General features: G+C 39.8%; 1 protein-coding gene across 2 annotated transcripts; it reads left to right on the top strand.

The window, feature by feature from the left end:
- The first annotated feature begins 995 nt into the window (after window positions 1-995).
- sytl2b (synaptotagmin-like 2b) lies at window positions 996-25,998 on the top strand. Of its 2 annotated transcripts, XM_075473239.1 has the most exons (19): window positions 1,000-1,319; window positions 3,881-4,039; window positions 6,442-6,605; window positions 6,880-6,991; window positions 9,325-9,373; window positions 9,497-9,599; window positions 9,690-10,122; window positions 10,206-10,411; window positions 12,086-14,554; window positions 16,077-16,190; window positions 16,276-16,326; window positions 16,430-16,524; window positions 17,285-17,448; window positions 18,596-18,698; window positions 18,787-18,948; window positions 19,114-19,201; window positions 21,740-21,842; window positions 21,936-22,141; window positions 24,162-25,998. In XM_075473239.1, exons 2-19 carry the CDS (start codon window positions 3,939-3,941, stop codon window positions 24,296-24,298), a joined length of 4,860 nt encoding a protein of 1,619 aa, XP_075329354.1. In that variant the 5' UTR covers window positions 1,000-1,319; window positions 3,881-3,938; the 3' UTR covers window positions 24,299-25,998. The 2 variants fall into 2 exon arrangements, with proteins under 2 accessions (XP_075329355.1, XP_075329354.1); XM_075473240.1 differs by lacking the exons at window positions 17,285-17,448; window positions 18,596-18,698; window positions 18,787-18,948; ... (2 more) ...; window positions 21,936-22,141; window positions 24,162-25,998 and adding an exon at window positions 16,619-17,242 and having other exon boundaries at window positions 996-1,319.
- The last annotated feature ends 185 nt before the right edge of the window (window positions 25,999-26,183 follow it).

Here is a 26,183-nt window from a genome sequence, read left to right as displayed (position 1 = left end):
TGTAGCTACTGTACGGTGATATGCTGCTGAAAGTTACATGGCTCTGGGTTCAGGTTTTCAGCCCCTTTTAATGGGCTACTCATCTTTATACTTTCTGTTAAGTTTGTTGTTTATTCTGTAACACGTCCCAGAAGAATACATGGCCCCTGCTCTGGCAGTTGAACTAAAAGCTGAAATATACATGCCACGAAAAGCACAAGAATGAATCCCTTTAGGACTTAAAATACGTGATGCAGCTCCCATCTTTAAATCAAGCACTGAAGACAAGGGTCACACTGTCAGGATCTTGATGGGCAAAGTTGCAGTTAATCAAATTCCCACTGTCCAATCCAAAGGTTTTCAACGGCCCATGAATGTGTAATACAGAAACAGTTGCTTGGTTTGTCTGGTTTGGGGCATTTCCCACTGATGAGAAGGATCAAATGAGATGATTTGAAATCATCCACGATTAATAAACAGGTTTTTATTGCTGAGGTATCTTTAGTCACATTAAGTTGATTCAGGGGCCATAAAATAAATAAATGTGCAACTGCTAAACAATCAAAACCAACATTATGATACGTGGCTTATTTCAGTTTTGTAGAATTTGGATGAGGGGGAGTATACCTCCAGCTGTTTATGAGGAAAATATCCCAGAAAAGGATTTTTTTCTAGCGATTTTTATTTCTCTCTGAACATAAAACCGAGAAAGACTCGGACGGCGGATCCATGGATGTGTCCTGAATGCCACAGAGTCACATCAGGGTAATACTGTTATATTTATATTTATGACACGTGCACTCCTTCAAAAAGCTTCGAACAGATGGGAAAACAGCTTCGTGTGGCGAGCGTGTAATTACTGTTTGACCTCGGCTTGTCCTGCCTGTCGGGGTGCTCACACCCTTTGGTCAAACAGCAACGGGCGACACCTGCTGGACGCTACCTGTCATTACAGTAGAGGCGGATCAACACGCCCAACTCTAAATTTCGCTTCAGCCGGCGATACAATGAAACCTTACGCTCACCGTGAAACACCCAGACCTACCATCAACCAAAACCAAAAGATGAAATAGAATATGATATATTTCAGTGCTTGCTGCTGGTAATCCATCCTTCTTCTCATCGTTGATGCTCGTCAGATCCATCCTCCATACTCTCCCCCACCCACCCCCCTCCCCTGCTCATGTCCGAAGGATCCAGCGCATCCAGCGGCAGCGGCTAAGCTGCGGAGGAGGGAAAACTTTTTTTTTTTTTTTCTTAATTCCTGTTGCTCTTTCACCACCACAACTGGATGGGAATGTAATGAGCGGTTTGTGAGAGCCCTGAACGTGTCCTGAGAGGTAGGAAAACACTACACACACGTTTTTCTCCCACTTACAGACCACGAAGCGCGCTAGAATGACATTCAATCGATATATTTGGGGAGGGAGTAATTTTGATAGTCACCTCTAAATTTAAATGGATTTTAGCTGGGTAAGAAAACAACATTTCCACCCTGCATGTGCATTTTATTCGCTTTTACCTCTTAATAATTACTATCTGCTTAAATAAATGCAGGATCTCCAGGATTAGACTGCAGCATTTTCTCGAGAGGATCAAAAAGTCAAATAGTTTGTGGCTTACATGTTGTGTAAGCACAGCCTCCTCCTTAAATAAACTTGACAAAGGAATGCACATGATATATTTCTGTGTAGAACAGGAGGTGGAAGAAAGACTCAAACCCTTTATTTAAGTTAGATATGCAGAAAAGCAAAGTGTGAGCAGTATTTCTGGAGCTTCAGTTAGTAATTACAGACTTTGAGGGTCTGGCCCTCAAGATAATGATGTTGCAAACAAGAAATAATTAGTTTCACAAAGTTTGTGATCTGCCGTCTTTGTTTTTCGTGTGTGAACTTCTGGATAATGTTGCCTCTCTTATAATGCAACTAGGAAGCAAGTCCTTTCTTACAAGTTGTCAGCTTACAAGAACGAGTTTACAGAAATCTAACTCTGTAACTAAATCTGCCAAATAATGTGACATGTGACGTGGTAGCAGTTGTGGTTATGTTCAGGTAAAGAGGAAAAACTGGCTTTGGTCCTTGCTTCACATTCAAAGAGTGGCTTGAAGTCTTGCAGATGTTTCTGGAATAAATTTAGCTAATGGATGCCACTATTCATTACTCCTAATCAGGAGCCTGTTGTGCCGAAGTCATCTCAGTTCACTGGCTTTGTCTGTGTGTCACTTACAATACTGTGCATGAGTTTTGAGCTGCACTTCAGTTCTTTCCAAGGAGCCAAACTTTATTTTAATCTTTTAAAGTGGTCTTGAGTGATAGTTCACCAGGTTTTCTGAAGGTCTTTCTTTGGACTTCGGCTGCTTTTTCACCTTTTTTTCAGTCCAGTCCTTGTACCTCACCATTTTCACCAGAGGAATGTTTTTTTGTTTGTTAGGCACTTAACACTGATGTATGAATCATTAAAGAATACTCTCAACCCAAAGGATGAACAAGTCTCATGTCTAAACATCAAAGACAACTAAGCTAAGAACCCATTTTAAATGATCTGTAGGCATTTCGTCACTAGCAGCCTGTCACAAAGACACACCATTTGTTCCCATCTTCTATTTGCTTCATCCATGAAAAATGCTATCTCATGCCTGCCATGTTGTGTTTGACATAAAATAGTATGTTTGCACCAACAAAGGTATTCCCAAAGAGCTACTAGCTGAAAACTTGGCATATTTCAGTGTGGTGTACAGTGTCTCTTTAAAGAATTGAGGAAACTGGACAAGTGGAGGACAAAAGAAGAGTTGTCTGGCTTTAATAAACTATCCAGAGCAAATGAATGCCATCTGAAAGAAATTCTCTTAAGAAATAGAAAAAAAACCCCAGCAAACATCTGACACAGGACCTGAGAGAAGCATCTGGACCTTTAGTTGATCCATCTACTGTTGGCCGAAGCCTGGTCAGAAATGGTCTCCATGGAAGGCTGGCTGTTAAGAAGGAGCTTTTAAGGAAGGGAATCCGGGAGAAAAGGCTGAGGTATGCCAAATGAAACAAGAACTGGACTGAAAATCAGTGACAACGGGTCCTATGAAGACTGTGTTGAAGAATAAAGGTGATGCTAAATATTTACTTTTAAGCCTGTAGAGCGGTACAAACTCTGTTTTTCCATTTATGTCAAGTCAAGTCAAAGTTTATTTATAATGCACTTTTAAAACAACAATAGCAGCTGACCAAAGTGCTAACAGGAAGGCCTAAAATAAAAAGTAAAAAAAACGACTTGAGGAACATGAACAACACAGACAATAAGACTTGAAGACACCCATAAACACAAAAAGCACAAGCATGGATATGCTTTAGTTACAATAAAGTAAAGCTAAACTAATGGAATAACAGAAGGCAACAAGAATGTCAAAACATAAGAAGGATAAAAGAGAAGGGGTTAAAAAATAAATAGATAAGACTCAGATGAGATTAAAAGACTAGGATCATAAAGAAATAAAAGCCTGGGCATAAAGATGGGTTTTAAGATCTGTTTTTAAAACAGCTAAGTTGGGAGCCAGGCGGATATGAAGAGGGAGCTCATTCCACAGTTTTGGGCCAACAACTGCAAAGGCCCGGTCCCCTCTACTTTTTAATCTGGAGCGGGGCACCACTAAACGCAGTTTGTCTGCTGACCTGACGGCCCTGGAGTGGCTCTGAATTTTTAAAAGATCAACTAGGTAAGGGGGTGCCAAACCATGTAGGGCTTTAAAAACAAATAAAAGAATCTTAAAATGTATCCTGTATCGTATGGGGATATCTCTCATGTTTGAATAGATAGCTGCGCCAAACATTTTTAGAAATGAGGCGTTTCTCAAGACTTTTGCGCAGTACTGTACTTAATATATAATCAATTTAAATGTGACCTTGTTCCACAGATCCAGCATTCGTCCATCATATCACACCTGTCAGCTGAGAGAAGCAGGAGGTGGAAGCATGATCGACCTGAGCCACCTGACGGAGGAGGAGCAGGAGGTGATTTTGACGGTACTGAGAAGGGACGCTGACCTGAAGAAGGCAGAGGAGGAGAGAGTCAGGTAGAAATTACTCAATCTCAATCACATCTGATAATATTATGTTTAAAAAAATTCAGGCATCTTTTTTACTCAAATTATTTTATGTGAGCTGAAACATTTTGGGCCTACATTTAAGTTATTGTCATGGTAGAAGAATAGAAGAGAATAGAAAAATACTTTATTCATGATGTTGAGCTAATGTCATTTTATAAGTAAAAATCTAGTCCCACTCTGTGAGAAGAGGTATTTGTGTGACAGTCTTTGCTTAATAGAATAACACAATAAGAGCTTTTCCGGACACAGGCACTGCTTCCAGTGCGGAGAAACCTCAATGCGAGGTGAGCAATTAGATTACAGATAAGTTGAAATGCACACAAGAATCAGCAGGATCATGCTGGTCTGGCGGACGAGAATAGAAACCCTCACTGATGAGACGACCATAGATTCATTCAGCAAATCCTTTCAGCTTAGTATTGCAGCTTGAATTCAAAACCTAGTCCTTGTTTCCCGTGTCCTGAAACAAAAGGAGAAACGTCTTCATTACCGGTCACAATTCAACCAAAATACAACATTTGAACATGTATTTAATTTAGTTTTAAAGTCAGGTTTGCCACGAAACAAAGAGCTTTTCATGGTGAGTTTAATGGAATTGGTTGGCCGACCTTGTTGCCAGTGGGAGGCTGAATGCTCGCTGTGTCTTGCCCAGTCTAGTGTAAAAGGATTAAGCCGACAGCCCGTAATAATGTGCTACCCCTTTTTCACATGACAGCTGTGATTCCCCTACAAGTGGAAAGATGAGTTGGAATGGTGATTTTAAAACACAGGAATTTGTTTTGATCCCTCTTTGATTCAATTTGTACTTGATAGAGATGTTTTCCGAATTCCACCCCTAAGATTGATCATGTGTGGCGGTTATGTAATGCTCACACTGCAGTATGAAGTGGAAGGAAGAGACACACGGATGCCATTAAGATCAAAACTGAATGTTTTATTCTGTTAAACTGAGGTCCAAATAGTGATACGCATAAAAATGTGGACCAAAAAAATTAGTTCTCAAAATGTTGGGGGAATGACAAATGTAAATCTTGTTAAACAAGACCTTCGGAAAAGTTGGAACATGGGTAACAAAAGACTGGAAATAACACTTAGAAACATACCAGGTCAAACTCTTTTCAACTAATCAGGTAAATTAGCAGCAACTCAGGAACAAGCATGGAGGAGAAACTGGAGCTCTTTAAAGGTAAAGATGTCGAGGAGTTCACCGCTCCTTCTGAAGCCTGCATGGAGGAAAGTGAAAACATCATCTTTCAGATGCTGTTCATCTGCTGTAGATATATATTTTTAGGACTTTTTTTGTCCTCCATTTGTCCAGCTTTTTAAAAATCTTCAAGGACACACTGCACTGCACACAATGCCAAGATATGCCAAGTTTTCAGCTAATAGGTCATTGGGACTCAGTTTGTTGGAGCAAAAATGCTTTCAGTCAGTGTTATCTCTGACATCTTTGGAGTTGCAGATTAAAAGAGACAAATTATGTGTCTCTGCGACAGGCTGCTAGTAAGAAAGTACCTAAAGACACCATTTGAAATTGGTTCTTAGCTAAGTTGTCTGTTTTGTGTAGATCATTGAATGATTCATAGGTTTGTGTTAAAAACAAAACACATTTCTCTGGAAACAATCAGGTATAAGGACTGGACTGAGTTGTGAATAAGCCTTTGGAAAGTCTGGGGAACTATTGCTCAGAGATTACAAGAAAGTCTGGCTTCTTGAAAGCAAAATGAAATCTAAATGTTGGGTAGCTCAAAACTATTGCACGGTACTGTCAACTTGTAAATAATTTGGGGATTTTATCATTGCAGTCTTATCATTAAAATCTGTATGTAGGGCCACAGTTTGCACCATAGCTCGAACCCCTGTGAAGGTCACATTAATGTTGAACAATAAAAGTACGTTTCAAGGCAATACATGCTGTCATCTAGATGTCTTTCTCAGGGAAGGTCTTGCTTATTTCTGCAGAATGATGCCAAACCAAACTCTGCATACATTACAGCAGAGTAGCTCTGTGATTAAGGAGTCCAGGAGCTGAACTGACCTGCCTGCTGTTCACATCTGTCAGCCACTGAAAACATTTGGAGCACTATGAAGTAAAACATGACAAAGTAGACCCCGACCTGTTGAGTAGCTGCTTGAAGGACTTGGTTTGTCTTCCCTTTGGCTCTATATTTAGCCTCATATTTGGAGATTCAAACTGAATTAAAATGGTGTCAGATTCTCCATCATAAAGAGGGCATCATGTTGTTATTGTTGTTTTTATGCCTCATTCATCATGAGCCAGCCAGCAGTGCATAAAAGATCTAAAAATGATCCAGAAAAAGTCCTTGACTTCAGCACTTGCACGTGTCTCTTTTGTGTTTTCCTGACAGGAAACTGGAGACGGTGCTGAACGACTGCTCGCCGTCAGACGTCAAGCTGAAGTACCTAACAGGAGAGTGGTTTTACGAAGCCAAGTCCCTCAGACACAATGACAAGATCCACGGCTCTGAGATCATCCTGGCGTCCATGAAGCAGGGGAAAGCGCCGGGTTTAGGTGTGTTCGCTCTCTGCTACCGATAAAGGGGTTGTTTTTAATGCCCCCCTTTTTTTTCAATTTAGGAAATAGTCTAACTCCATTACTTGCAGCTAGAATGTTATACCTATTATAGAAAATTATAGATTTAAACTGGATTAAATGTATATTCTTTTATGGCCTTAATAGCACAATAAGGCAAAGACACATTTCCATCAATTCTGTTTTATCAACATGTATATGTAAACTGCATTGCTGTTATTCTCAAACTTAAGCACACTCCTTTCTCTTGCAGACGGGTCTCTTAGACTTGACCGATCCAAGTCACCCAGTAGTCGAGGTTCAGACATCGTAGCTCCCCCGAAACCTGCCAGATGTTTGGAGGCACAGCTGCCACAAGAGATAAAGTACAATGTTAATTTAACTTGTCTATCTATGACCTATTGATTTCTTTTACTTTCAAGTCACTCATTAGCTTAAAGTCAGTCAACACTGAGACAAAGCAGCGTACGTGTATGTACAACCCTGAACCAAAAAGGTTGGCATGCTGTGTAAAATCTAAAAAAACAGGATGAAGGATATAGAAAACATTAACTGTTGAAAGTGAGACATTTTACTGTTTCATGAAAGACATTACATCACCCTGAACTTGATGGCAGGAATATATCTCAAAAAAGTTGGTGCAGGGTCATATTTCCCTCTGTAGCATCCTCTGTTCTTTGAACAGTCTGCAAATGTCTGGGAACTGAGGAGACCAGTTTGTTAACCTTTGTTGGAGGAATGTTGTTTCATTCTTGTCTGATATATGATTCTAGCTGCACAACAGTGCTGGGTCTTTTTTGTTTTTTTACGTGCTGCGGCCGTCGAATTCAAGATGAGCTCTTACTTTAGATTAATTAGCAAAATGTCTGACTTTCACCGTTTGAGTCAGTATGTTTAGCTATTTTTTTCTAATTTGTGTAATGCTATGAGAATCAGACACACTTACTTGTCATTGCAAAGGCATTCTGTGTCCCTGACCAGATGAATTTGTGTTTGTTCAGTGTGCGTGGTGTCTTGTGACTCAGTGTGTGTAAACATAGGTGGTGCTGACTGAACATACACCGTTTTATAATCCAGCTGCTTCTGTATCACTCACAGCATACTGCAGGGAGAACAGATAAACAGTTCAGTAAATTGTTTAACTCTATTTTACTGGAATTACTTCCAGTGGGCAAGTGACCCCGCCAAGGGTCGCTTGAATAGAACAGAATGTATAGTTCACTGCCTTTGTGACACAGCTCAGACTCATTCAGAAAGTGTCTGTTACAGCAGAGTCAATATTTGACTTGGCCAAGCCTGTAAGAAACGGAACCCTTCTCAGGTATTTGCTCAGTCAGGACTGCAGAGGCGGTGCAGTTTTTAAGTTAATTACTGCATCACATGGGCTTTAAATGCAGTCAGATAGATTAGATTTTATTCATTTTCTTCGCCCGCAACATACAAGATATTTTGTTCTCTCAAAGATTTGGAGTTTGTTTGATGATTTGGTTGATTTGGTTGCATGGGCATCTTTTTTTTTTTATGCTGTTTCTTATAAGCCAGAAAGCCTCAGTCACGTACACTATACTTTGAAAAAAAACACATTTTGCTGCTGAGATGTTTTGCAACAGATGCGGCATGTTTAAATGTACAGTCAGAATTAATGGATTTAAAGCACAGAATTTAGAAAATCTTTGGAAATAAATGTTGAAAAAGGAAAATAGCTTCCATAGAGGTGAAATAATGAAAACAGACACAATTACCCTTCATCGACATTCGGTTGCAGAACATTTGGCAACAATAGCAGGCTCACTTCTGTCCAGGCAAAAACAATCAATCTTTCCTATCCAAACTCTATACCTTCACCATCAACCACACATGGTTTCACATTTGACTCTAAAATACCTTGGATATCTTCTGATATTGTCACTGTTTTGATACATCCATTGCTTCTAAAACCACAGCCAACCAGAGGCAGCAAAGGGGCTCCACAGCAATGACTTTTCCTGTCTTTAAACAAACTGATGTTTGCCCTTTTTTCCCCAATACATTTTCACCATAGAACGCAACCTAACAAAGACTATCTGTGAAATATTTTGTGCCTGTCTTTCAGTTAGGGTGGCTGAACCAAGGAGGGGGTGTCCTCCAGGCCAAAGAGGACACCCCCTACTTGGTTCAGCCTGCAGGCTACGATGTGGGCTGAAATTACTGCTCCAGATGGCTCTGGGTCAGCCTGGAGCTCTTTGGCTGTTGTTTGTTGCATTTTTCCCTTATACACACCAACCCAGATACCCTCTGTAATTAATTTTGTGTTAAGTGTTTTCACAGTTTTATCCGTTTAAACAGGTGTTTCAGGATCTCGGGCGATTGTCTTTTATCCTTTGCAATTGTTACGTTTTATGATGACACAATGCTCTCAGTCTGATCTCCTATCTTCAACATTGTGGGGAATTTAGTTTGAGAGATGTATTAAATTAATCAAAAGGATTATAATAATTGGGTTCATTATCATTTACGAAATGAAAACCTTTTGAAAAATCTGTGGGCATTTTCATAAAATATTGAGATCATGTAAAATTAGTTTGTATAAATTAACTACTTATACTATTCTAAATTCAGTACCCATTCTGATCAGGACTTTGCCTTGTCTGATACTTTATGCTTCTTGTGTTTATTTTAAATCATTTGTTCCATTTCAATTCCTTTTCTTCTCTCGCAGTGATGCAGAAAAAGAGAATCGATATTCAACAGTTTGCTCCCCGAAAATGGTAATCATTTGTGTTGTTCAACAGCTTTCTTTGGTACTTTTTTCTTTCTTTGGTTTAGGTTTCCTGTAGTCCAACCGCAGCTATTATAACAAAAATCCCTCGTTTTTTTCATTTTCCTTCCAGCCGAGGCACAACCCTTTCAACCGTGCCTCCCTGATTGTTGTGGAGCCTCCTGAAAATAGTCACAATTCGTTGACCTGTCGGGACCAGGAGCCACAGGAGACAGGTTAGAATTGAGATTAGGACCAGACACATTTATAAGGTTGTGATGAAGGGAGTGATACAGCGACCTTCTTACATTTTTCCTTCCTCTCAGAGCCCATCTCGCCACTGAAGTATCCCCCAGCAAGTGAGTCCAGTCAGACTTCAGGGGGGTCCTTCACATCAGAAAGCTCCTCTGTAGGTTTCAGGCCGGTGCCAAAGAAGAGGACGTTCCTCTCAAGACGCAACATCAGTCAGTCAGAGAGCAATGGACAGCCGGAGTTAGACACTCAGGTAAGACCTGCAGTTATTATTCCTGCCCCAAGACGGAGCCTCCAGCATGAACCCAGTAGGAGTTCAGATGAGTCTTGCCTGAAGAGCAAAGATGAAACACCTCAGAAATGTGCCTCGAATCTGATGGCTCAGTTCGCTCATCCATCAAGACCTACGGATGAACATTCTCTCCAGCCACTGTGTAATGCATCTCAAGATCCCTCTAATTCAAGTCTGGAAAGAGAAAGAAACCTGCCCTCTATAACAAGAGACAGGTCAGTAGACAACTTTTACCCCAGGTCTATAGATTTAAATCCTTTCATCCTTCCAAAGAAACTCAAATTCTGTTGAATTTCAGACCAGTTACATACACCAGGACTGATGTTTCTGCTGAGAGAGTAACACCACAGAAGAGTGAAGCTCAGGATGATCAGACCAAAAGAGAGTGTGCAGCTTTCAACTTAGTAAGCTCAGCCAGCAGCAACACTCAGGACAGAGAAATCATCAGGAGTGCGGGACCAGCAGTGAGCCTGGAGGAGCTGAGTTTGCCCCAAAGCACTGTGGGTGGGTTCACTTACATGACATAAATGTTTTTTTTTAAGCATTTTTTTCTTGTAGCTTCTGAAATTTTCTCAAGGTTATGCTTCATGGAAATTGTTGTTTTTATTAAAGATAAAAATTAGAGAGTAAATAACAGCCTCATAACACTGAGTAAGTGAGTCTATTGTTAATGTCTCTTATTTAAAAATTCTCAGTAATTGACAAATTTGTTGAAGCAGAAATAAAGCACAGCAAACGTTACAGCCATCATAATCATAGTAGAATTAGACAGCCCCAGCTGTATGAATGTGCCATTTTTGGAAATCCAGACCCAGTTTATGGGGCTGCATTTTAGAGAATCAGGGTTTGTCAGAGGAGCTAAAAGTTACTGAGAATGGAGTCACAGACGAGCAAACCTCTGTAGTATAAAACAAAAGAACTTCATAGTGGTTCGACAGAATGCCGTACATCCTGAAATTTGCACCGTGTCACTTTAACATGACACAGTTGTTTGCTTTCTCACTATGTTTTGAACCAAAGAACATCAATGTTGCTCCATCTCATTGCATGCAAGGAAGCTCAAAATTCTGCCGGCCTAATCCCGAGACAGTGAAAATTAGTGAAGAGCCTGGAAAACCACAAACAGTTAACATCTTTGAAATCTTTGCAACAGTAATGCCCAGCAGTAAACTATCTAACAAGTTTGACACTTATCCTGATTGCTGTCATTGAATTAAGATGTCAGCCAATAATTGGCCTTTTTCCAAATCAGATTTGATGTTGCACATGTCGCTGATCTCATTTGGCAGTTCAACTTTAAGTCTCTTGCAGCTCTTCATCCAACGGTTCACTAAGCTCCCTGCAAAACTTCAAACTTATCTGTTGTCAAACAATATCCAGTGTGACTGTTTTTTAGACACACTCAGCTTTCATTGACAGTCAGTCACTGTCTTTCCTGTTACTATGGTATCGGTATGGTTTGTATCAGATGTAACGTAATGGAACTTTTATTCCAAGAAAATAACCACGAATATCCAGCTTATACTAAATACTGCAAATATATGATACTGTAATCCCTGTTGTCTCTTCTTTCTGCAATATAGTTTATTCAGAAAAAAATCTTTGAGACTGTTTCTTTAGCTTTGAGTAAATTGAGTTTAAAAGATGTTATAATGAAATGTTTAATTTGAAAGAAGATCCAGAACTGAACGTGAGAGGGACATTGCGAGTATTCTGACAGATTTTCAGAGAAAAACACTTCAGATGTGCTACTATCTCTACTTTAACTATGTTCTGTAGCATGCTAGCGTGTTAACAACAGCAATGATTTCATTATTTCATGCACGAGTGAAGATTAGTGTCCAAAAAAAACCTAAAGAAACCCCCAGAAATGTGACCAGATGATGTTAAATTTGAAGTCACAAGGTTCATCCTCTGTAGATCATGAATGACAACACAATTTAATTTTTTGCATTAGATGTTTGGACTAAAGTAGTAAGCTAAAAAACCCACAGACAGACAATACGATCCCTCTCCAACGCTGGTTTCAGAGAGGGAAACTACACAGATGCTGTTTTATGATGCGGTATATTGAATTAGTGTAGGAGTCTGTGAGCCGTGTTATTTTAATTAGGAAAAAAAGAGGTCAGTGGCAGATAATGCAAACCAACTCTTCTGTTTTCACATCTTGTTTTTCAGATTCTGATCCTCCTTTATCATACAATCTCAAATTTAATGACAAGTCTGATCCACATACCCAGCAGTCAAATCAGAAGCATGTGTTTAAATTGACCACTCAGACCACCAGCCCCATTGGTGAAGAAGAGGAGTCTATTGCAAAAGTGCTGGACTGGTTCAACCGCAGCACAGACAGCAGTGATCGGCTGAATCCAGAAGATGGTCCAAAGGCCACAAAGAGCTCTGAAAGACAAGCAGCTATTTGCAAATTGAGAGATAAAGATTCGTTTGCAGGAAATACTGCTGATGATAGACCTACAAGTGACAGAGAGAAGGAAACACTTGAAACGAAGAGGAGTCACTTACAAAGACCGATCAGTTGGGATAAAGAGTTAAGAGTGACTCACAGAAAAGGCAACAAGGAAGTGAAAGAAACACATGAGGAGGCGAGGACAGACACCAGAGAGAGAATTCCCTCTCAAGAGGTGAAAGATAATGCTGATGAAAACCAACCACTGAAAATCTCTCATCTGAAGTCGTTCTGGGAGAAAAGCAACACAGGCCCTAAGATAATTATCGGTAAATCAGTGACGCCCAGTGACAAAGGACCGGACCCTGCTCACTTCTCTGTAGAAAAAGAATCTGATATGCCCTCTGTTCAAATCCCAGTGCCCTCAAATCCCAGTGATGAAAGAGATCTGCAGATGGTGACCTATTCACAGACAAATATAGGAGACACCGTTCACTTAAATAATCACCAGCAAGTAGAAAATCTGATGATTAATTCAACCCAAAGGAACAATAAAGACTCAGCGGATTCAACGTTGATATCCAGACCCCAAAAAGCCGACAGAGGAGCTTCAGACGTTGAGACTCTGTGTGTAACCAGACTGAGCTCATCGGAAAGAACCATAGATCCAGAGTCTGAGAGCATCTCTGCAGTCAAACCAAAGTTACAACCAGACAGTATTTCAAATTCCAGAGAAACAGTACTGCAAGAACTGCTGTTAAAGACTATTACTGTGCCTCAGCTGGATACAGATCTCCAAACATGGGTCAGTCAAGACTCTGAGAAGCTCACTTTGTCCAGAAACAACCCATATATGGACTTAAAGCAAAGTGGGAATGATGTGCAAATCACCTGCAAAGGGCAAACTGCCAGAGGTTCAAGCGAGGACACAAAGAGGAGGGACAGTGAGGATAAAAGCGTGCATTTAAGCATGTCTCCTAAAAGAAAAGAGGATGCAGCCAATAAAGACCGGACTAATAGTCCACACTTAAACAGGCAGGCATTACCACATCAAGAGAGCACAGCAGAGAGGATAAAGCAGCTCAAATCCTTCTGGGAGCAGGAGCGCAACAAGCCCGTGTTTTATACCGGCAAGCCTAAAGCTCTCGGAGAAGGTAAAGTTGCTCGTGGAGGTATTCAGGCCAAACTGAATAAAAGATTTACAAAATCTGAGTTTGACCTGAGGTCAGTTGGAAATGAATCAGGCAGCGATGAGGAAGATGATAACAAAAATCAGAGACTAGAGAAGGTGTCTCAGAGTCTCGGCACAAGTCGCTTACAATTTAACACTCTGAGGGAGTTCTGGGATGACGCCACTTCCGACTCCAGGGTATCCTTAATTTTTGACAAACCCAAAAGCCCTAAAAGAAAAGAGCCACAAAGTGCCCAGCTCTCATCTCAGGAGTTAAAGAGTGGTGACCCAGAGATTTATCGCTTGAATCCTGCTGTCGAGAAAACAAAAGCAGCTATTATAAAGTCGCCGTCTCCTCAGAATCGATCAAAGTCACCACATGATAGACAGACGGGGTCTGGGTCAAGAGCACTCACCGACAATCATGTCCCAGTTGAGTCAGGGCCGCAGAGGCAAACCAGGCGAAGCTCAAAAGACTCCACTCGAGAAGACAAGCCCACTAAACCACAAGGCAATTTATCCAAAGAGACGCGACCTCCTAAGAGCAGAAAGGACAGCTTTAGCATTTCCAGCAGTCGGGGAAATTCTTTGCGCCGAGCCACGAGCATGTTCGCTCTGAGTGTTCCTGATGAAAAAGATTCAGGCCAGCTCAGACTGGATGGAAACCCGGTCCACTCCCAGAGCAGAAAACACAGGCAGAACACAGATAAAGCCAATTTGTCCAGGAGATCGTCAGAGGACCACGAGACAGTGGCTCCACGTGCGCGGGCGTTTGTTCCCACAGACTACCGCCATTACCTGGGGATGACGGACAACACCAGCGTTCACACCTCACTCGCCCCGGCTGTGAAAGACGAGGAGTCAGAGGTCAAGTCCGGGTATGAGCTTGACCTGGGTGGACCAGTGAGGGCCAGCACACCAGTGAGCTCGGAGGAGCGTCACAACAGGAAGACCAACAAGCTGAATCAGCGCCCTGTGTGGACAAACTACAGCGGGTCAGACACCGGCCAGGAGTCGTCCATCAGCAGCACGTCAGAAACCTGGTCCAACTCGAGGACCAGTTCAAACCGTGAGACCTTATTTTCACAGAAGTTCTCTCTAAAGTGCAGTTTACTACATGTGAAAATGATTCCTCAGTTTGTAGGCAACACAGCATGCACAATGAACATTCCTTTGATTAGATTATTTGTGGCAAAACAAGCACTTTAGTTTGACGCAGGTTAATAGTATAGATTCATAAAAAAAGAGAAATAACCCAGGTTTAAAAATACTCTCGTGCGCGGGTCGTAACAACATTAAAGCAGCCAGTATGGATAAATGGGGCTATTCTTCTATTCTAACATCTTCTTATCAGAAAGAACACAAGGTGTGCGAAAGTTTAGTTGACACTTGTAATAAAGCTAGATGTATTATGATATGAAATAGAACAAATTTAAATATATTTTAAATACATTTCTGACTGATATATTTCAAAAGTAAAAAAATGAATGAAATTGTAAAGAAAAAAAACTTTCTTAGACTACTGCACTCTATCACAAAATGGTGCTCGATATAAAAAAAGAAGCAATACACTATACCCTTTTACTCAGAAATGTCTTTGTCAGAGCAAAACAAAGAAAGTAAAAACAAAACAGAGAGGATTATAGAAGAAAATTGAATTTATTTTTTTTTTTTTTACAACGGTGTATCGTGACCGTAGTAGGTGAAAATAAATTCATGAAAACCAAGACGGGGGGAGATTAAAGTAGTTACTTTGTGAGAAAAGCTTTAAGAGAATTTTTTAGATATCCTAAAGTAAATAAATGAATAAACAAAGGAACAATCTGAATATTCTGTGTCCACATGTTTAAAACAACATCATACATCTGAAACAGGTTGTTCTTAACAGATACATTTGTAATAAATGTTAGTGAGATGGGACAAAAGCACAATCTGTCATCATATGTACTAACTGAAAAAAAAAATGTATATATTTTTATAAATGAGTTATGTATTCTATATATAAAGATATCTTTAACCGGTGTTATGAAGGAGTCACTACTCCAGCTGTTTGCTGACAGTTTACTGTCGCACTGGGCTGGATTCAGCAGTATCCTTGATAACATGTCCGTGTTGGGTTATCTGTGTGTGCAGAAGCAAATCTATGTAAACAGTGTGTGTTCCCGTGGTCAGCTGCACATGTTTAGTTTGTGGGTTGAACAATGCTTAGTTTGAGTTTCACCAGTCTGCACCTTGAGAGAATTTTTTTATTTCAAGTTTGAGAATTTGCTTCCTTCTGTCACAATGCCATGTAGTAAACTGCCGACCGTTTGATGATGCCTCATTAAACGATGCCAAACTGGGCATATTAGGATATTATAGACCATTTGTCACAGATTTCAAAAGTTTTATAGAATTAATTAATATAATACTCTGCAAGTTAATCTGTTGTGTTTACCTGCTCTGTTAAAACATTTAAAATAGCAACTCATTATTTAGTTTAAAAGAACTCCACTATCCTTAGTTAAACTTATAGTCTGCTCAGTATCACTAGTTTCTGCCCACACTAACAAACAGAACCAGTTAATCTGAACTTCTCCTCCAATATGTAGGTGAAAATGATGATGATGACCAAAATCCTGTCAGGAAAGCACTGCGGCGAGCAGAAACTCGGCCAAAAAATCTGGCCAAAAGTATGGAGGATATCACGGCGTCCATATCACCTCGTGAGCATTTTCTCCAATCCAAGTTCAATTTTCCTGTACAGATCATTCTGAATGACTTTGTAAAGTTTTATATTTCGAACTGCAGGACAAGAAAGAAGACCAGACCCGACTACTGATCTCAGGCGCGGCAGTGATGGTAAAAACTGTCTGATTCCCTTTTTCTTGATGGGATTTTTGCAAGCATACTGGAAAATAAGGCAAATTGTGTATGTTCTACATCTCAGTTAACCATTCTACAGTTTCAGCCATCACGTCACCCTCTTCGTCCCTTTTTTCGGATCCAGACCACCTGAAGAAGATGAGCAAATCTGTTCCATCGTTCTTACAGAAGGAGGTAAAACTTCTCCCACATCCTTTTGTCCAGTAGGACAAAGCCTGCTCTGCATCCGTGTGCACAGAGCTTTCTGCACCTGCTGTCTGTGTTTCAGGATGCTGGCAGATATGCTTACTCCACCTATGAGCGCAGATACCAACGAGGAAGATTAATGACAGGCAGCTCAGGGACTAACCTGAATAGCTCCCCTGACATGGTGTCTGTATGTTCACACACCACAGCATGAATCACTTAAGCTTGAGCCACACCGCTTTGCTTGTTGTCTTAATATGTGACTGCTTTTCTTTGAAAGATGTATGAACTCATAAAATCACATGACTGCTGCATCCCACTCAGGGGTTGTCCTGTTTTTGTGCATGCTGGTTCACTTTCTAACTGAACTGAGCCATCGTCAATGTTGTTATTTCCGTCTGTGCTTTTCATGTCTGTTGTGGAAACTGCTGCATGTCAAGCTGATGCCTCCAGTGGTAGCTCCTCTCCAGCCACACGCAGCCTGAATGAGACAACAGCATAGCTCACCATAATGAGATGAAGGATGCATTAAAACTAAAATCTATTTTTGAATTCCCTTCAAACTGCTTTCATGACTCTTTCATGACAATGCCAGCTGGGACAGATCCAGTCCTTCGTGACTCCCTCATGTTATAGATAATTAATGGATGGGTGCACATTCTTCCTCTATGTCCCATAACATGTCTCATCACTCTTTCATTTCACATATAAATAAAGGATTTGACTGTTCGTTTGTGTGCGCTCTCAGCTGAGTGGAAGTGTGATGACCATGTACAGCGGCGACATTGTGGAAGTTCAGGGAAGCATCCAGTTCTCCATCAACTACGTTCAGCGGCTCAGAGAGTTTCACATTTTTGTGGCCGAGTGCAGAGACTTGGCAGCAGTCGACCCGAAGAGGGGCCGCTCTGATCCGTGAGTGATGCACCTGTGGTTTGAATATCAGCTGTGATACTGTATAAAACCGTGAAGTAACCAAGATGTCAGATCAGAGTTAAAGAAAACTTCTAAGTGGAAACGCTCGCTTCTACAACAGCAATGCTACAGCCGTGATAATCTTGTTTGAAATTCGCCATCCTTTCACAGAAAGTTTGTGTTTTCTATTGACATTGGGAACTTCATAGTTCCAAAGCCCATCGCATTTCAACCCCCTGGGTTGCCAGATAAGACACATCTCTGGGAAAAAACTGTGTACTGCAGTCAATGAAACAAGCAAAAGAACTGAACTGTACCAGTGATCTTTTATACCCTACCTAAAAAGCCTCAGTACCCATCAAAACAGCTCCATGACCAGAGGCGTCATAAAATAAAAAATTTTTCGCCTCAAGGTTTGTTTCAAGTTAGGACAACTACTTCTCCTATTGAAATACAAGCTAAGTAGCCTATACCACCATCATCTGGCAACACTACACAGCCTAGTTTATTTGCTTCAAACCAGTCAGTGGAAACATGACTGATGCACATTTCTCTTTCACAGCTTTTAAAAAAAAATCGCTTCATATTTGCTTTGCTAGTAAATAAAAAACCCGGCTTGTTGTAACCCTTCTGACATGCCTTACAGAAGTAAAACCTGTTTCCAAGATAGTTCTCCACTCAGGGTTTTGATTCAAATTCCTTCCATGCCATATACACCAGGGAATTTGTGTAGATATCAGCTTTTCATCTATTTTGTCACTTTACTTAACTTTTGTAGGTGTTACAGTGTTGCATGTTACTGCAAACGTGTCTCTGTGGGAGTTTGCCTGGTAGCATTTGTGAGGCCGTGAAACTATCTCTACACAGAAAAATGCGCAGTTAAGATATTTTGGAAAGTCCACCATGATCAGTACGTTGTTGTCACTGGAATGTGAATACAAATTCATTTAAAGTTCTGTTGCCACCATGGTCAATATTTGCCAACATAACAATAACTTACTTACTTCCAGTACAACTTAAAATATAGTTATGAATTTGTTGTTTTCTCAGATCATTGCATTCTGGAGCAACTGTATTAAGAGGTCAAGTCTTAATTTACTTCTTTGTCAAGTTATGCAAAGTGAATTTTGTTTTTTTGCTTTTGAAGGTATGTTAAAAGCTACCTGGTTCCTGATAAAGCCAATCTCGGAAAGAGGAAAACATCTGTAAAAAAGAAAACGCTAAATCCGACTTTCAATGAGATCCTCAGAGTAAGACCAGAGACACACGCGCAAAGATTTTCCCACACTGAAACACCTGCTTGACGACAAAACAAAAGCAGACTTTTTGTCTTTACAGTATCGTGTTCGCATGGAGTATCTCAGAACCCAGACGCTCATTCTCTCTGTTTGGCATCACGACACCTTTGGCAGGAACAGCTTCCTGGGTGAGGTAGACGTGGACCTCTCCAAGTGGGACTTTGACCACACCCAGATGAATTACTTAGCCCTGAAAGCAAGGGTAAAAACAAGCACACATGCACACAAAGACTGCTTTATCTGCAGAAGTTGTTGTCTCATCAAATAACAGCTGTTATTTTATGCGGCCAGTCTGCTCATTCATTTCCTTGAGTCTATTCAGGCTGCTTATATCACATGATGAGATGTAAAGTCTTCTCTGTTGCAGACAATGCCTTTGATTGGTGCACCGTCAAATGGGCGAGGAGAAATGAGACTGGCCATTCGTTTCCTGCCACAGATCACCCACAGTGAAGGTCTGCCCTCGATCCTCTTCTGTTTTTTAAAGTTTGGATTTGTGACACATTTTATTCGTTTAAGAATCTGAGCTTCAAAATGTAGCTTTGCAAAGTCAGTGAGAAGTAACAACAGATGGAAAGCAGGGTCTAAATTTACAAATGAAATCGGTTCATTCGACCCCGAGTTGACTTAAGCCGGTATAACAAATTGATGGAATGTTTATTTGCTTTCTTTTCCTTTTTAAATGGTTTAATAATGAAAATAGACTTTATTCCACGGCTGTACTGTTTCACTAGGTGTCCGCAGATGTTCACATGATTTGTACCTAAACAAATCTAATCAAGAAATTATGAGCTGGAATTCTTAACAGCAGTGATTAAGAGGTTACTGACTTAACGGCACTAGTGTTTTATACAACACTAATAACGCTACCTTTAGTAGAGATTTAGTGTGAATTTCTTCTATTTTTTTTATTAGAATTAGCTTACGTTGCAAGCTCTTTTGTTTTGTTTTTTTTCCCCTCCTAGCTGTCTCTGTATAAAGAGCGCAGTAAGCAGGCAGAGGAGTTTGAACTATTTTATAGGCACAGTTATTACTTTTGTTGGAACAACACTGTGTTGCTTTTAAAAGCTTGACCTGAGGCTTTGATATAAAATGATTTGAAGTATACTGTATAAGTATAGTGGTAGCTGGATCTTGGCAGATATCACAGGCATGTCATTAGAAGAAAAGCTGAATTGAGCACTTTTTTAAGTTATGCTGTCTAAGACCAGCTAATTCTAAAAGCTGAATTTCGCCTGGCTCTGATTTATTAGGTAGACTCAATTTAGTCCAAGTTTCGTGAAATATTTCATCTATTTGTGAGAACCCAACAAATGGTTGTTTCACTGCTTTTTATTTATCCAGCCAACATGTCCTTCGTAAGAACAGTGACGATGTGGAGACTCTCTTAATCGGAATAACACGATATATATGTATATACTTTTTTTTTTTAAACAGCTTTTAGACTTAAAGGTAGGGTAGGAGATCCTGGATTTTGAGTCCAGCGAAGTGATGCATTTTGAAAATACACAGGTAAAAAGTCCCAACCCTTTTCTTCACTTTCCCCCCGAAGGCACGCCTCCATGAACGTGCACGAGCACGAAGGTGCACGAGCGCTGTTCTGACAGCAAGCATCGATATTTAGTATATGATAACTATATGTTTAATAATGCTAGGGGCTAGCCAAGCTGGCTCTAGTTTAGCTTCCTGCCAAGCTTCTGGATGAGTAATTCGTTCACGGAGCAGGGTACGCGCACAGGGAGAAGGAGGGGGAGGGAGGAGCAGATTGCAGTTTGATAGACGGCATCAGTATCCAATCATTGTGAACGGTCCGTTCACAATGATTGGATACTGTTTTTCCTAGATTGTACGTTCTAGAGGCCAACAAAACTTTTCATATTTGTGTCAAAACTTTTAATTAATTGGTTGCAATGGGGGTGTGAAGAGTATTTCAAGCAATATGTAAAAAAATGTTCCAGAAAAAGAACCCCTACCCCACCTTTAAGGTACTTTTTCTTTTTTACAATAATACACAGATCTGAAGATTCTGTTTTTTGCTGCTTGTAATTTGAGTTTCTCTTAACTGTTGATTTGGAGATAAAAAATAAAAAAACCTACAAGCGAATGGGTGGGATTGCTGTAAAGCAAAATCCAACTACATGATTATCATAATGAAGAAAACTTCTACTCCAAAAAGACTCCAAAAACAAAATGAGAGAAGCTTTTTTAATGAAAACCAAAAGTGACTGATGTTAACTTGCCTGTATGTTCACACTTTGTACTCCAGAAACAAAAACGTCTCGCCGCTGTCTGTGGGAAAGTCTGTCGGTGCACCTGTGGCACAACATTGTCAATAGTCAGATATATTCTTGTAGTTTATATCCCAACGACAGCCTAAACTGCCATTTAGAAGTCACAACTGATGGACATTTGATAATCAACAGCTTCTCTCTTCTTTTTCCTATTCACACGCACTCTGATAGGCTCATCTTTGACTTTTTAGCCATTAGCAGGAGATGAGGGACAGGAGCTTTCAGCAATCCTCCACAATTTCTCCAGAAATGGCAGAATGTAGTTTCTAAATGCAGTATGAGGCAGACTTTATGCTCAGACCACACCATGAAATTTACTAGTTTTCCAACATAATGATTTCGGGGGTACAATTTAGTTTAGCTTTGTGTTACAGTAAAGTGAAGCATTTGATAGGTGCGCACCTCTAAACCCCTATTTTGTCTATAAAAGTGCAATTGTTCAAATAAGATAACCTTATCAGTGTATTCACTGCAGCTGGGGTAGAAAATCAAAACTTCTCTTACTCCGGTTTAGCTCATCTTTGTTCGTAATAAAGAAATAACTTGATGTTGTTTCTTAGAAATAGCCCTTTTTAATGAAATTCTAAGTTTTATCCAATAAATTGGATGTTAAGTCATGATATTTGATCAGGAACTTGTATAGTGACTGAGTTTTGGCAGTGTTATGCCAGCCTTATCATTTTGTGTGTCATTTCTCTGAAGGTGTAGCAAAAGATGCTTCAAACACCGGAGAGATTCACATTTGGGTGAAAGAATGCAAGAACCTGCCTTTAGTCAGGGCCACCATCGATCCTTACGTTAAGTGGTATGAACACAAATCTAATCAAGTAAAAAAGACATTTTCATTTCACTACTGCTATTCAGATAACCTTTTATCCTCCTCCCACTTTCTTTTAAGCTTTGTGCTGCCAGACACGAGCAGGAAAAGTCGTCAGAAGACACGTGTGCTGCGGAGGACAGTGGACCCGGTGTTTAACCACACGATGGTGTATGATGGCATCAGTGAAGCTGATCTGACAGAGGCCTGCTTGGAGCTGACTGTCTGGGATCGAGACAGGCTTGCAAGCAACCTGCTGGGGGGCCTGAGACTTGGAGCTGGAACAGGTACGGGTAGCAAGACCTTACATTGTGTCTAGAATAAGTTCAGCTGGAGCATCATTTTGTTTCATGGAGAAACTGGAGGATTAGAGAGGAACTGTTGTGACGCAGAAACATACAGACTTAAGAGAGGTCACAATGAACTGCCAAATTATTCACTTACAGTATGTGTTTACTCCATCATTTTGACAGTTTTGCCTCAGAGGTGTGTCTGTTAGGGGTTATTTTGTTTCTCCTTTTGATCATTTTGTGTGACTTTGTGGGCATTTTTGTATCTCTTCTTGGTTGTTTCTTTGTCTTATATTGATATTCTTAATGTCTTTGAGTGTATTTGCATTCATTTTTGATCATTTACATTTATAGTTTTGATTATTTTATATCTTCTTGGTGAGGTTTTTTGCTCTTTGTGGTAATTTATGCCTCTTCAGATACCTCTCCTCAGCATTTGCATCTGGATATTTCGTGTCTCTTACTAGGATAAAAACAGGGCCCCTCTGACTCATCAGGTCCATTTGCCTGAAGACAATAATCTGCCCATGATTGTTATTGGTCAAAATAAATAGAAACAATGCTGTATGAGTCAATATCGCAATGTCAGATCAGACCATCAATTTATTTTCAATTTTTTTGCATCATTGGTTAATTTTTTCACTAAATTGTAGTATGTACTATGATTATGAGTGGATGTTTTAACAGACACACTCTTGGCTCCATTTAAAAAAAAATATTTTTCCATTAGTTTGCCTCTTAGATGTAATGGAAAGAGACAGGACATGTGGAAAAAAGAAAGAAGGGCAGGCAGAAGTCTAACCGTGGATGTGGCAGCTGAGGCTGCTTTTAGCTTGTGAGCTTTTCATTCTAATCACTCAGCCATCAGGTCTTTGCATGGCCTCTTCCTTTTGAAAACATTTCATTAGCTAATAGTCTAATTAGCTAAATGCTGGCTCCTATACTTACTATAAAACCATCAGAATAAATGCAGTAAGAGCTCTTAAGTTGGCAAACATCCTTCATAAAGGTAAAAATCTTATCACTAACAGCAGATTTATGTACCAGACTCTGTGGCAGGAGCAGGTGCTCATTTTTGTATGACTAAGCAGATTGCAATGGTTGTGAAGGAGAAAGTGACAATCTCACTCCAAAGCATGGTCCGCAGTGTAAAGTGTTGCAGTTTCACAGCAAAGGATCAAAAATTGCAAAGTTTCAAGGCTCCATAATCTTTGTATATGTGCATTAGCTTTTATAAGTTTAACATTCCATTTGTTTTATGTTGAACTGTAAGAAAACTCGTGTTTGCCACAGTAAAGTTCCTTAAAAACACTCGTTAGGACGGATGTGGGGTTGTCATGCAACTCAGAGATTCAAGCAGTATCTCACCCAACTTTTCTAAAATTCTTTCACATTTCAGTGCTACCATAACTCACAATTAAGGTTTAGGTTTAGGAATCAAAAATACATTTCTAGCATTAGAAATGATACAATAAATGGTGTGGGTTAGGTATCAAGAACAGATGATTTGTTAGAAATTACAAAAATACCCCATAGTTTGTAGGGTTTGCCTCTACAAAACAATCTGTAACACAGAAAAAAGCTGCCATGTTGCAGTTTCTGCACCATTATTGTGGCACTGCTACATTTTGGGTGCTTCTGAAGTGAAAGTGGGCCAAAACACAAGCTCCTGTAAAATTAGCAGTTTACATTGAAATGAGGCATAGTTGCTGATGTTAGTAAATTGAATATTTGTGGAGAAACTAAATTTGGACTGGCACCACATTTATTAGAGTTTGAAAAAAAAAAAAAGCCTGAATCTAATTTCATAAAAGAAAGACATCAGAAACCTGAACCTGGTTGTACAGTGTGGCTCTGACCTATTTAAGCTCTGAATAATGTTTCTAGATCAAAGCTTTGAGAAAAGGGGCAGCGGCAGCCATGAGAGGGAAAATTAATCACAGGAATGTCTAAATACAAAGGTTTGGAGTGATTAAACATGAACCTGTTGCTTGTGTGTGGATGTGTCTCTCTGCAGGCAGAAGTTATGAAGCTTTGGTGGACTGGATGGACTCGGGTCCTTACGAGGTGGCCCTATGGGAGCGTATGATAGCATCCCAGAATGAATGGGTGGAAGATGTGCTGCCACTGAGAATGCTGAATTCTGCAAAATAAACTTTCAAATAACTACACCAAACAGCTCCAAGACATCATAATGAATCAAATAGAATTTATTTCTGCAGGTAAACACATGGTGAATTCATAATTCCGAAGATTCATACATTTATTAAAATCAATCAGGAAATTAGTTTTAGTTGCTTTAAAAGTCCCATTTAAGGTTCCAATGTTTCACTGGAGTGAAACATTGGAAATAACCTTTGGAAAACAAACTTTGGCTGAATAAGCTGTAGATCTAACCTAAGTAACGCTACTTTGACAATGCCAAAAGAACTAAGCATATTTTTTATTACACTGGACCTTTAAGAAAAAAAAAAAAAGCAATCCTGAAAGGCTTCTAACAAGACGATTTGTGCTGTGCTGTTTTTTGGGTTCTGTGCACTTTTTAGGCCAGTCACAGAGGTTAGAGTAAAACAGGCAGAGTTTCAAAACTTCTATTGGAGCTGCATCACATCATTTTCACATATTACCCTAAAAGCCAGGCATTTAAAACACATCTGACAAGTCTAATTTGACTGAAACAAATTTCTATGGCTTTCCTCCCAATGTCTTTTTGCAAAACTGCTGGCTTTCATATAATTCAGGGAATTCAGACTTAAAGCAACATCATCATTTCTACCATTCTCCTTACATTTCTGCCCAGATGGCTTATATCCTCTGGTCACACTTATGACCTTCAGCAGAAAAGGACTCAGGAACAGCAGCCATTTGCTTTGACTGCTTTGGATGTCAGTGGACAGGACAGAGACACAGAATATGCAAACGCACCAGCCCAGCAATACTTGCACTAATGTCCGTGCATTTTTACACATTTAACTGGAGCTACGACAGGCAAAGGTGAAAAAGTTTTGACTGCGCTCCAACCAAATGTGGTATGATACTCTTACATATTATTGATTAGTGTAGAAATGAAGACTATACTCACTTCTCTGTGGACACTACTGGTAATCAGAGTTTATATCTATGTTATGCCATTTTAAACTGTCATTATAGCAGCTGTATCCTCTAAAAGTTTGGCTGAAAACACTTGTTTTGACAGATTTGTTATTAGTCGAACCACATTCTACAAAAAGTACTCCATTATGTTAACCACAAGTGGGATTTAAGAAAAGTGATGCAAAAGATCTTCACATCTTTCTTTTTATTTATGAATAAAAATTAAACTAGTTGTTAAGATGCTGTTTTTTCTTTCTTTTTTTTTCTTTTACTGCAGCAGGCGAAGACTTTAAGTGACCTTCTGTAATATTTCAACATTCACTGCATTTGGATTTTGTACAGATGCTGCTGTTTACAGTAAATCCCACAGATTTATTGTCATCTTGAGATACTTAGGGGAAGTTGACTTTTATGGTTTTGAGCGAAACGTCTGCTTAACTGTAGGATAGGATGCTCTAAAATTTGTTTCATAGATTTGTGTTCCTCTCAGGATGAATTGTAATCCCTTTGATAGTCCATTCACATGTGCAATATTGGTACCCACACTCCACACATCCACTGTTTCTCACTCTTACATAACTTTGTACATACTCCTTTCACTCTTTATACTGCCCCTCCTATTTTCAACTTCTGCTAAGTTTTAGGAATTGCAGCATGCTGAAAGACTTTGTGTCCTCATCACATCCAATATATTTCAGTGTTATATTGTCCCCCTACTGTGTGTTAACATACTTATGACAAATAAACTTGAAATGAACTTTATTTGGTTACACCTTCTTTCTTCTATGTATATGGTGAAATATCCACAGAACTATTCATACAAATACACTGTTATCAGCTCTGATATGTTGCAGCAGTAGAAGTAGTAAGTACCGAGTCTCATTGTGGCACCAAAAATGTCCCTTTTCAGTCATTTCTGTCAAAAAATGCCAATGTCCATTTCATG

The sequence above is a fragment of the Odontesthes bonariensis genome, chromosome 9 (assembly GCF_027942865.1).
Source record: "Odontesthes bonariensis isolate fOdoBon6 chromosome 9, fOdoBon6.hap1, whole genome shotgun sequence".
Classification (NCBI taxonomy): Eukaryota; Metazoa; Chordata; class Actinopteri; order Atheriniformes; family Atherinopsidae; genus Odontesthes; species Odontesthes bonariensis.
Note: the sequence above shows the minus strand (reverse complement) of the source record. Positions and strands in the feature narration are given on the sequence as shown.